The sequence below is a fragment of the Gopherus flavomarginatus genome, chromosome 2 (genome assembly GCF_025201925.1).
Source record: "Gopherus flavomarginatus isolate rGopFla2 chromosome 2, rGopFla2.mat.asm, whole genome shotgun sequence".
Taxonomy (NCBI): domain Eukaryota; kingdom Metazoa; phylum Chordata; order Testudines; family Testudinidae; genus Gopherus; species Gopherus flavomarginatus.
Genome location: NC_066618.1, coordinates 302,670,724 through 302,683,037, shown reverse-complemented (window position 1 = coordinate 302,683,037; position 12,314 = coordinate 302,670,724). Strand labels below are relative to the sequence as shown.

The following is a 12,314-nucleotide window of genomic DNA, read 5'->3' as shown; positions in this document are numbered from 1 at the left end:
GTCCTCTTCTGACAACAAAAATTACATGACCCCTGGAGGGGGGACCAAAGAGTGAGCCCACCCGAGCCTCACTGCCCAAGCTCCACTGCCCCGGGCAGGGAAGGGGGCCAAAGCTGAAGCCTTTAGGGGGTCCCAACCCACAATTTGAGAACCCCTGATCTCGGGTTATTTAATTACAGAGACATACACAATGTAATGCAATAAGCAATCAACAGGTTTATAGACAAGAGGAGGCATTCCCTGTGACATTCCCTATGAACTAACTAACACAAGCACATTGCTGCAAGTAGTCCTGTGGCACCTTATAGACTAAGAGATGTATTGGAGCTTGAGCTTTCGTGGGTGAATACCCACTTCGTGGGATGCATGTAGTGGAAATTTACAGATCCAGACTAACACTGCTACCCCTCTGATACTTGACAAGTACATTGGTTTCAGTGGGGTAGCCGTGTTAGTCTATATCAGCAAAAAGAACCAGGAGTACTTGTGGCACCTTAGAAACTAACAAATTTATTTGGGCAAAAGCTCTCGTGGGCTAAAACCCACTTCATCAGATGCATGCAGTGGAAAATACAGGAGGAAGATATATATACATAGGACACGAAAAATGGGTGTTACCATACCAACTCTAATGAGACTAATTAATTAAGGCAGAATTGCGACTTTTAGGTCTGTAACTGAGTGTGCAGGGTGGTTGAAGTGTTCTCCGACTGGATTTTGAATGTTATAATTCTTGACGTCCATTTGTGTCCATTTATTCTTTTGCGTACAGACTGTCCAGTTTGGCCAATATACATGGCAGAGGGGCATTGCTGGCACATGATGGCATATATCACACTGGTAGATGTGCAGATGAACGAGCCTGTGATGCTGTGGCTGATGTGATTAGGTCCTATGATGATGTCCCTTGAACAGATATATGGACAGAGTTGGCAATGGGCTTTGTTTCAAGGATACATTCCTGAGTTAGTGTTTTTGTTGTGTGGTTGCTGGTGAGTATTTTCTTCAGGTTGGGGGGCTGTCTGTAAGTGGGGACCGGCCTGTCTCCCAAGATCTGCGAGAGTGAGGGATTGTCCTTCAGGATAGGTTGAAAATCCTTGATGATGCGCTGGAAAGGTTTTAGTTGGGAGCTGAAGGTGACACAGGTACTCTTCATTCTTTTTATGAGTAAATTGGTCCATGCATACTAATACACTTAACATTTCTTTGAAATTTACACACATGAGAAATGGCCTATGACGCCAAACTGAGCTGTCTGTCAGCATCACACACGCGTTGTTTGAGAGATGCCAAATGCTGGTCAGACCATCGGCTTGTGAGAAGCATTATGTTGCTACACTTCTCACCAGAGTGCCCCCAAAGGATGTCTCAAACTGCCAACGAAGATCAATGTGGCTGCCATGAAAGACCCCAGCAAACAACAAAAGTTGGAGCAGATACAGGAGACTGCACTAGCTGAGGACCCAGAGAACTCTATACACGTGACAATCTGACAAAAGCTCAGAGATGTCACATAATATAGCATCCAAGGTTCTTGGCTGTGTCAGGCTGTAACACCAGGATGGTTCGATGAGAATGACCCTGAGAGCGAGTAGCTACTGGAGACCAGGCATACTACCCACAAGTCCTGCATGTTGATCAAGAAATCAACAAGGAAGGAGACCAGGTATTATCAGGCCACGTTACAAGCTTTATTGAGGCTAATAAAGAACCACTGGTGGGAGCAGAAGGCTTCAGAACTGCAGCAAGTGGCTGATAAGCATGACATGAAGGCCTTCTATGAAGGTCTCTGTGCTGTGTACGGCCCAAAATCCAGTGGTTCAGCCCCTGTCCTCACAGCAGATGGTAACCAGCTGCTCACAAACAAAGGTGATATTCTCTTGCACTAGGCTGAGGACTTTGATAGTCTCCTGAACTGTCACTCCATTACATCCAACAAAGCCATCAATTCACTCCCACAGTGTCCTGTCCTGGAGGAGCTGTCTGTGTAACTCTCTTTAAAGGAGGTTACCAAGACCATCAAGCAGCTTTGCACAGGAAAGTCTCCAGGCTCTGACAGCATTCCACCTGAAGCATATAAATGTGGAGGTGTTCACCTGGTCAGGAAACTCACCAGCATTGAAGACCATCTGGGAACAGGACACCATGGCCCAGGACTATAAGAAAGCTTTCATAGTCTGTCTATGCAAAAGGAAGGGAAGCATACCTAGCTGTGAAAACCATCATTCAATCTCACTGCTGTCTATAGTGGGGAAGATCCTTGCACTGGCAGTCCTCAAGAGACTTCTCTCCCCTAGCAGACTCAGTGTATCCAAAGTCACAGTCTGGCTTTCATGCTAATTGTGGCACTAGGGTCACGATTTTTGCATCCCAACAAATACAAGAGAAAGCTCATGAAGAGGACAAGGACTCAGGCATGGTGTTTGTTGACCTAACCAGTGCTTTCTCTACATGGTGAATTGCCAGGGCCTATGGAAAGGCCTTCATAAACTCAGCTGCCCAGAGAAGACTATTGCTGTAATCTGCTCACTTCATGATGGCCACAATGATAGAATGTGGTGACTCAGAGGCCTTCCCTGTCACCAATGGCACCAAACAAGGATGTGTAACAGCTCCTGTCTTTTCAGCCATGCTCTTGTTTGCATTCCAGGACTTTGACAGACGTGTACACATCTGGTTTAGATTGGATTTGGGGGGGTGTCTATTCAGTGTGCAAGCAACTCAGGGCCTGCAATAAGGTAACTGAACAGCTGCCAAGAGAGCTCCTGTTTGCTGACAACTATCCCCTCACTGTACAGACACAAGGACATTCCACTTATTGCGGACAGCTCTGCCTATGCCTCAAAATGTTTCGGTTTCACAATCAGCCTGAAAAAGACAGAGGTCATGTACCAGTCAGAACTAGACCACCAGCATCATGAGCACTGTGATCTCATCATCACAACTAACAACACACCCCTCAGCTCAGTCAAGGCAATTCTGCTACCTGGGCAATATACTTTCCAACAATGGCATGTTGGATGAGATCACTCAGCACCTGGCAAAGGCCAGCTTGGCATTTGCCAGGCTTGCCCACAGGCTCTGGAAGGAGCATGGAGTCTTCCCCACTCCTCTACAGCTCCAAGAAATGGACGCTCTACCAATACCTCATAGACTCATAGACTCATAGGTCAGAAGGGACCAATCTGATCATCTAGTCTGACCTCCTGCACAAGGCAGGCCACAGAACCCCACCCATCCAATTTTATACAACCCCTATCCCAGGATTGAGTTTTTGAAATCCTCAAAAATGGTTTGAAGACCTCAAGCTGCAGAGACACCACCAGCAAGCGACCCGTGCCCCACGCTGCAGGGGAAGGCGAAAAACCTCCAGGGCACCTGCCAATCCGCCCTGGAGGAAAATTCCTTCCCGACCCCAAATATGGCGATCAGCTAAACCCTGAGCATGTGGGCAAGAGTCACCAGCCAGCACCCAAGAAGGAGTTCTCCGCAGCAACTCAGTACCCATCGCATGCAACATCTCCCCGCAGACCATTGAGCAGACCTGTCTGGTGGTAGTTCAAGATCAATTGCCCAAGTTAACGATCCTATCATAACATCCCCTCCATATACTTATCAAGCTTTGTCTTAAAGCCAGGAAAGTCTTTTGCCCCTACTACTTCCCTCGGAAGGCTATTCCAGAACTTCACTCCCCTAATGGTCAGAAACCTTCGTCTAATTTCAAGCCTAAACTTCCTAATATCCAGTTTATACCCATTCGTCCTCGTGGTTACATTAGTACTAAACTTAAATAATTCCTCTCCCTCCCTAACGTTAACCCCCTTGATATATTTATATAGGGCGAGCATATCCCCCCTCAGCCTTCTTTTGGCCAGGCTAAACAAGCCAAGCTCTTTGAGTCTCCTTTCATAAGGCAGTTTTTCCATTCCTCGGATCATCCTCGTAGCCCGTCTCTGAACCTGTTCCAGTTTGAATTCACCCTTCTTGAACATGGGACACCAGAACTGCACACAGTATTCCAGATGGGGTCTCACCAACGCCGTATACAACGGTACTAACACCTCCTTATCCTTGCAGGAAATACCCCGCCTGATGCATCCCAAAATCGCATTTGCTTTTTTAACAGCCGTATCACATTGGCGACTCATAGTCATCCTGCTATCAACCAGTACCCCAAGGTCCTTCTCTTCTTCCGTCGCTTCCAACTGATGCGCCCCCAACGTATATCCAAAATTCTTATTATTAGTTCCTAAATGCATGACCTTGCACTTCTCACTATTGTATTTCATCCTATTTTTATTACTCCAGTTTACAAGGTGGTTCAGATCTTCTTGAATAGCATCCCTGTCCTTCTCCGTGTTAGCAATACCCCCCAGCTTCGTGTCATCCGCGAACTTTATTAGCACATTCCCGCTCTTTGTGCCAAGGTCAGTAATAAAAAGGTTAAATAAGATCGGTCCCAAAACCGATCCTTGAGGGACTCCACTGGTGACCTCCTTCCAGTCCGACAGTTCACCTTTCAATACGACCCTCTGGAGTCTCCCCTTTAACCAGTTCCTTATCCACCTTACAACTTTCATATTCACTCCCAGCTTTTCCAATTTAACTAACAGCTCCCCGTGCGGAACCGTGTCGAACGCCTTACTGAAATCTAGGTAAATTATATCTACCGCATTTCCTTTATCTAAGTAATCCGTCACCTTCTCAAAGAAGGAGATCAGATTGGTTTGGCACGATCTACCTTTAGTAAATCCGTGTTGCAATTCGTCACAATTACCATTGACCTCTATGTCCTTAACTACTTTCTCTCTTAAAATTTTTTCCAAGACCTTACATACTACAGACGTCAAGCTAACAGGCCTATAATTACCCGGATCACTCTTTTTCCCTTTCTTAAAAATAGGAACTACATTAGCAATCCTCCAGTCATACGGCACAACCCCCGAGATTATCGATCGCTTAAAAATTCTCGCTAACGGGCTCGCAATTTCACGCGCCAGTTCCTTTAATATCCTCGGGTGGAGATTGTCCGGGCCCTCCGACTTCGACCCATCGAGCTGTTCAAGTACGGCCTCTACCTCAGTTGCAGTAATATCCACTTCCATATCCACATTCCCGTTTATCATCCCTCCATCATCGCAAGGTTCCTCACTAGTCTTATTAAAAACCGAGGCAAAGTACTTGTTTAGATGTTGGGCCATGCCTAGGTTATCCTTAACCTCCATTCCATCCTCAGTGTATAGCGGCCCCACTTCTTCTTTCTTTGTTTTCTTCTTATTTATGTGGCTGTAGAACCTTTTACTATTGGTTTTGATTCCCTTTGCAAGTTCCAGTTCAATGCGGCTTTTAGCCTTCCTCACCTTATCCCTACATGTTCTGACCTCAGCAAGGTAGCTTTCTTTACTGATCCTGCCTTCCTTCCACTCCCTGTAAGCTTTCCGCTTTTGTCTAATCCCCTCTCTGAGTTGCTTGCTCATCCAGTTTGGCCTGCAACTCCTGCCCATGGTTCTTTTCCCCTTTCTCGGGATGCAGGCTTCCGACAGTCTCCGCAGCTGCGACTTAAAGTAATTCCAGGCCTCCTCCACATTTAAATCCACTAATTCCTCCGTCCAATCCACTTCCCTAACTAATTTCCTTAACTCTTTAAAATTAGCCCTTGAGAAGTCAAAAACCCTAATCGCAGATCTACATTTGTTTATCCTTCCATCTAGTTTGAACTGAATCAGCTCATGATCACTCGAACCAAGGTTGTCCCCTACCACCATTTCTTCTACAAGGTCCTCACTGCTCACCAACACCAAGTCTAAAATGGCATCCCCTCTAGTAGGTGCTTCAACTACTTGATGAAGAAATCCATCCGCAATCACATCCAGAAAAATCTGACCCCTATTATTCGTGCAAGTACTCGTCCTCCAGTCTATATCCGGGAAGTTGAAGTCCCCCATAATCACACATCTTCCCTTTGTGTTTACTTCACTAAAGACATTAAAGAGGTCTCTATCCATATCCCAATCCGATCCCGGTGGTCTGTAGCACACCCCAAGCACTATCTCAGGGGAAGCTCTAGTTGCTTTTTTACCCAGCGTGATTTTTGCCCAGACGGACTCCGTCTTATCCATTCCATCGCATCTTATTTCGCTACATTTAATTTCATCATTGATGTACAAGGCTACTCCCCCACCTTTGCCTTTCTTCCTGTCTTTTCTGAACAGCACATAGCCTTCAATACCCGTGCTCCAGTCATGAGTACTATTCCACCAGGTTTCGGTAATCCCTATAATATCCGGCTTCACTTCCTGCACGAGTAACTCCAGTTCCTCCATCTTGTTACCTAGGCTCCTCGCGTTAGTGTACAAACCTTTTAATTTTCGGCGTTTGGCGTCAGTGACATTCTTTCCCCCGTCGTGCACAAACTGTCTGCCACCAGCATCACCCGTTACTCTGGTTTCTACTCCACTATTCCTCCTTGGATCAAATCTTGGGGCCGCAAGGGTATCCCCGCTCACTTTGTTTACTTCCCTCTCCAGGTTATGTTCTGGCGTGGAGATCTCCCGAACATTTCCCAACCATCTCCCCCAACTTTCTAGTTTAAAGCCCTCTTGATGAGGTCGGCGAGCCTCCATCCTAGAATTCTATTTCCCTCCTTGCTGAGATGAAGTCCATCGTGAGCAAACAGTTGTCTATCCGTAAACGCGTCCCAGTGACCGTACATCCCAAAGCCCTCCTTATAACACCACTCCCTGAGCCATCTGTTGATCGCCATAATCTTGTCCCTCCTTCGTCGCCCCGCTCTAGGAACCGGCAGAATCCCACTGAAGATCACCTGAGCCTCGATGTCTTTAAGCCTCTTCCCCAGTCTGAAATAGTCCTCCTTGATACAGTCCAGTGAGTAACTAGCCGTATCGTTCGTTCCCACATGAAGGATAATCAACGGATTTTTTCCCGCTCCCGCTAAGATCGTATTCAGGCTCAAGTCCACATCCTGTATCTTAGCCCCCGGCAGACAGCACACTCTTCTGTTCTCCCGATCAGGTCTAGTTACAGGCCTGTCTACTCTTCTCAGTAGAGAGTCTCCAATCACGTAGACTTGCCTTTTCCTGGTGACAATGCGATTCTCCGGTCTATCCCCCACAGCAGCTGGCCGTGATTCCTCCTGATTTGTATTCGACCTCACCATCCTCCTAGGGCTTGTACTTGATGTTGCCTCCACTGACTGCTCCCCTCCATCTGCAGGACTAGCTGCTTGCCTCTTCTTCCTTGCCGTTATTCCTTCAGCAGCCCGCTGTGTTCCATCTTCATTTCCCAACTCAGCAAACCTATTCCTGAGTTCTATTTGTCCATCGCTGGCCCGTCTTATCCTCTGTCTGGTTCTCCTAGTGACATGTTTCCACCGTCCACTTTCCTCACCCAACAGTCCCTCCTCAGAGTCCTTAGGTCCTGCTTCTGTCCGCTCGCCTGAGCTTGTCCCCTGTGCCTCATCATGTCTGTGTTCCATGATCTGCTCAAATCCCCTTCTAAACTCAGCCAGAGTTTCCACTTGCATCTCCAGTCCCCTTACCTTTTCCTCCAGCAGCTCTATCAGACGACACTTCATGCAGATGAAACTCCTTTCAGGTGCTCCCTCTAGGACCATGTACATGCCGCAGCTGCCGCACCCAGTCATCCTCAGTGTGTCTGCACCTGCTACCTCTGCCTCCATCGTAGCGCTGCAACTCTGTGCCTGGCAATCCACAGCTCACACCGCACCGCAGGCCACCGACCAGCGCAGGGCTGCCTCTTCCCTGGTCTGCCTTCCCGGTTCCTCTGCCTTGCTCTCCCCTGCAACCTCCCCCTGGAAACTCCCACTGAAACTCCCCTGTTAGCCGCTCTGTTCGCCGCCTCCTGTGCCGCTGCAGCTGACTGTGCCGCTGCCTGTGCCGCTGCCTCACCAAACAACTAGAGAGCTTCCACTTTCGCTGCCCAGAATCCATCTGCAACATCAAGTGGCAGGACAGGATCCTTAACACTGAAGTCCTTGAGAGGTGCCAAATCCTTGGCATTGAGAACTTGCTCATCAGGGCTCAAATTCTGGGTCGGACACATGGTCTGCATGGAGGTTTTCCGTATACCAAAAGCGGTACTCTACCACCTGCTGAGCACAGGAACTTGCTCTAAGGTTCGACCCATCCTCTGATATAAAGACACCGCAAAGGCTAACCTCAAAGCATGCAAGATAGACATTAAAACCTGGGAACACATTGTACTAGACAGACCCGATGGAAAGGTCTGCAACATGAGGCTGTGTCCACTTTTGAGGTCTCTGCAAGAGAAGAGAACACATCATAAGGCCAATATCTCAAACCCTCTCATCCAACAACTACACTTGCAATACACGCACTTGCATTTGCAAATTCAGGATCCGACTCACTTCCCACGTGAGAAGCCATAAAAACCAATAAACCCATAATTTCAGTCAATACTAGCTGAACACTCCTCAATCCAAGTGACAGGAGAATCTAACAATATGCCAGTAAAACTTCACCTGTAGACTAGACCTTACCGGAATAGTTTTCAATGATTAAAGCCCTGTCAGTATTGCTTCAGGAGTAGATCTGACTGTAAATATATTACAAAATAACTGTACATACTTTGTACATAAAATGTTTTATCTCAGTTCATAGTATAATGCAGTTTGCTATCACTTGTCCTTATCCAATTAAAGTATCACAAAAAACATCCACTGCTGTGGACAAGTATCAGTTCTGCACACGATTTCTCATTCAGGAAAGAGCAGTATTTAATGATGGCACATCCATTTCTCAGAGTCAGAGCTGAACTTTATTTAAAATTTTTTTGACAATAAGCCATATAAAAATAAAAACTAGTTACAATGGCAGGAAATTGGATTTTCTATTTCCTGCAGCAAGTCCAAAGTTTTCTCTGGTGAGCGCCATTAACTTCTGCAGCATCTCAGCTTCCATTTACAAAAAATAAAATTCTAGGTCTTACGATTGCAAAGAAAAACATCTAACTGTGATCCAAGTGTATCTGATGCCATGATTTCTGCATGAGTCTGCATATGGTCAACTCTGATACTTCTGTTAATGTTCAGAAGCTTTGCTAGGCTGCAGCATGTCAATCACTCTGCTGCAGCTCAGCAAAGCTATGAACATTGGCAGATGCACTATTAATACAGCTCTATTCCTGAAACAGTCTGAGATGTTAAACTACTGTTCAAAGGTGGGTCAGTCTAAAATAACTGTTTTCCCTTTTTCAGAAGTGGAGTATATGGCTGCTGAGAAATGTAGACTATAAACCCACAAGACAGAAGGACAAACAAGTTAAGCGCTTTTACTCAGAAGTGCAGAGCAGCTGCACCTCCCATTGAAGTCAACAGGATGTGCAAGTAAACAGCAAGTGCTCAGGGTTTATCCCTCTCTCAGTTAAGGCTGATTAAGACAACAAACTGAGTGTACACAAATAGTGGGTTTTTTATCCACGAAAGTTTATGCCCAAATAAATCTGTTAGTCTTTAAGTTGCCACCTGACTCCTTGCTGTTTCGGTGAATAAGTGAATTTCAAAATCATCAGCAGAGCTGAAAGTAACACAATCATAGCCCCTGTTCAAATCAAATACTGGACTTGTTTCATATGGCAGGCACAAAATAAGCCAACCCTATGGCAGAACCACGCTGCATGTCTGTATAAGGTAGATATGTCCATGTGACATCTCTTCAGGATTGTCTCAGCACCTGAGATCACCAAAGCTTCACATCCTAGTCCTTTGAGGATCTGCATAGGATTGAAGTATTTGCTGAGAAGCTGCAAATGTGCGGTGATGACAACTACACAATCATCACACAGTCTCTTGTAGCATTTTCTGCAGCGTGCCAAAGGAGTCAGAACAAATGTGAGATCAGGCTCACTGAAGTTAGTTATGTATGTGTGTCCAGTGACAAAGGAATTAAAACAGCCCCAAGAAAGGTGAAGGCAAATAGAAATGTCATAAAACAAGGCGGCCTTGGAGAAAGCTACTTGTTTTACTTTCAAGGCCGTTAACATCTTATCCCCCTGCCTATCATCTCTCATGCACTACTGAAAGGTTGATTCCAATGTCCATTGCCCTTGTTAACAAGCACCTTTATGCTTTCTCCCATGCTGCCACTCACACTCGGGAGACGTTCCCTCTAAAATCCACAAAACTAACATTATCCTCCTTCATAAAAGAACTAGATAAATTCATGGAGGATAGGTCCATCAATGGCCATTAGCCAGAATGGGCAGGGATGGTGTCCCTAGGCTCTGTTTGCCAGAAGCTGAGAATGGGCGATGGGATGGATCACTTGATGATTCCCTGTTCTGTTCATTCCCTCTGAAGCACCTGGCACTGGCCACTGTCAAAAGACAGGATACTGACTGAGCTAGATGGACCCTTGGTCTGACCCAGTCTGGCTGTTCTGATGCTCTGCCTCAAAACCCTCCTTGAAACTGTCCTTTGCTATGAGGTCTATATAATACAGCCTCGAGACTACAGGCTATTATGGTGACTTATACCAACTCACTGTCTCCTTGAACTTCCCCGACCATTGTCTCTTGTCTTATATAGACTGTAAGCTTTTTGGGTCAGGGGCTATGTTTTCCTTTGTTTGTACAGCACCTAGCACAATGGGTTCTGGTCCATGACTGGGGCTCTGTAGCAGGGTGGTCCCCTGCTCCTGCCCTGAAGGGTTAAAAAACAGTCCTGGGAGGGGGGGCTGTGGCTGGAGAAAGTAGCTTTTAGGCTGGGCTGATTGGGGAAAGTGGCAGCAGCTGGGGCCACACCCCAAACAGACTCAGCTGGCCCTATAAAGGCAGACAAGCCAGATGCAGACAGAAGTCTCTCTCTAGCTATAGAGGGAGATGGGCCTGGCTGCAGGGAGCTGGACACAGGGTACCTGAGTGAAGCAGAGCTGGGGAAAGGCAGAGGAGCCGGGGAGCTCCAGCCTGGAAAGCCCCAGGCTGTGGCCTAGCATTGGGCTAACAGGTACTGGGGGGTTGCAGAGGGCAGCCCAGGGATAGGCCAAAGCAGAAGGTCCAAACCCAACCTTGCCAGTGATGAGTAGGCTGATAGTGCAGTCTGCCCCAGGGCGTGGGGCTAGACAATGACTGGCAGTAACCATATACTGAGGCAAGGTGGGGATAGAGGGTGGGGGATCCCTGGGGAGGAGAGACTCTGAGAGAAAGGGGTTACTGCCAGGGGGCAGCACCTCAGGTAAAAGGGAACCAGGTCCAGGGAGGGACATGGGGGCCAGAGGACAGGCGGATCACCGGTCTGCAGAGGGCGCTCCGGAGCTGAATTGAGCTAATTCCCAGGAGTCACCAGCAGGAGGCGCCACATGGGGTGAGTCTGCTCATCTACAGGCTCCTAGGTACTACACTAATAATGTCACATGCTAAACCCAGTTCGCCATGGCCATCTGAGTACAGAGACGGGAAACAGAGCATGAGATGCCTTATTTTAACTAGATATAAACTCTGCTGTCAAAGTTTGTGTGTGTGTGTGTGTGTGTGTGTGTGTGTGTGTGCGCGCGCAATCAAACACAGGAAACAATGCAAAAGAGCCATTGAATCTATATGAGAGATTTCTGACTGTCACTGGTCCAAGGTTGGGGCAGATCTTTTAGATTTAAGTCACCCAAGAGCTGTTGCAAATCACACTGCTCCTCACCACACACTATAAACCACAGTTTGGTCATGAGCATCAAGGAAGCCATCTTTAGTATTGTTATAGTATCACAATACACCTCACTGTCAAAAGAACAAAAATCTTGGTGCCAACATCTAACAAGCTTCCAGAGCCAGAGACAATTGACCCTGATAGCATTTAAAAAAAAAAAAAGAGCGGCACTAAACACCAGAAAACTAGAACAGAAGAAATGCTAGGACAAGAATGCCAAGCAGTTACCCTCCACTCCACTTAAGTAGGAAGAATGTTAGCTTCAAACTAGAATGCAGCAGACAACCTGCCAAGGAAACAGCTGTACCAGCAGCACCAGTGTCACACCTCATGACACCTGAGGGTCAGTACAATGAGAGGAACAGCAGACATCTTCACAAAGCCAAAGAGGACACTAGAGCTCTGCTTTCTGAGGACCTTCAGAACGCTGCTCACAGAAGGAACACACCACCAGCCAGTCACTGACAGTGAAACATCAGGGACAGCAAACAGGCTCCAGGTAGCAGATCCACCTCAGCAGCAGAACAAACCACTGAAAAGGAACAGAAAAAGTGGATTTGTGATGAGAGAGCCTTTGAGCCTCAGAGATGGTAATTACTGACAGATATCCAGTACCCTG

General features: G+C 46.9%; 1 protein-coding gene across 35 annotated transcripts in view; it reads right to left on the bottom strand.

Moving 5' to 3' along the window:
• The window catches only part of SCRIB (scribble planar cell polarity protein), a 234,812-nt gene that overhangs the window by 207,643 nt on the left and 14,855 nt on the right, over positions 1 to 12,314 (bottom strand). Inside the window, exon 2 of one of the 35 annotated variants that reach the window (XM_050939299.1) lies at positions 12,023 to 12,227. The exons of the other annotated variants lie outside the window; for them this stretch is intronic. Within the exon in view, the coding sequence (XP_050795256.1) occupies positions 12,023 to 12,067 (45 nt within the window). The 5' untranslated portion in view covers positions 12,068 to 12,227. The remainder of the gene's footprint in view (positions 1 to 12,022; positions 12,228 to 12,314) is intronic. 35 annotated transcript variants of the gene reach the window in all.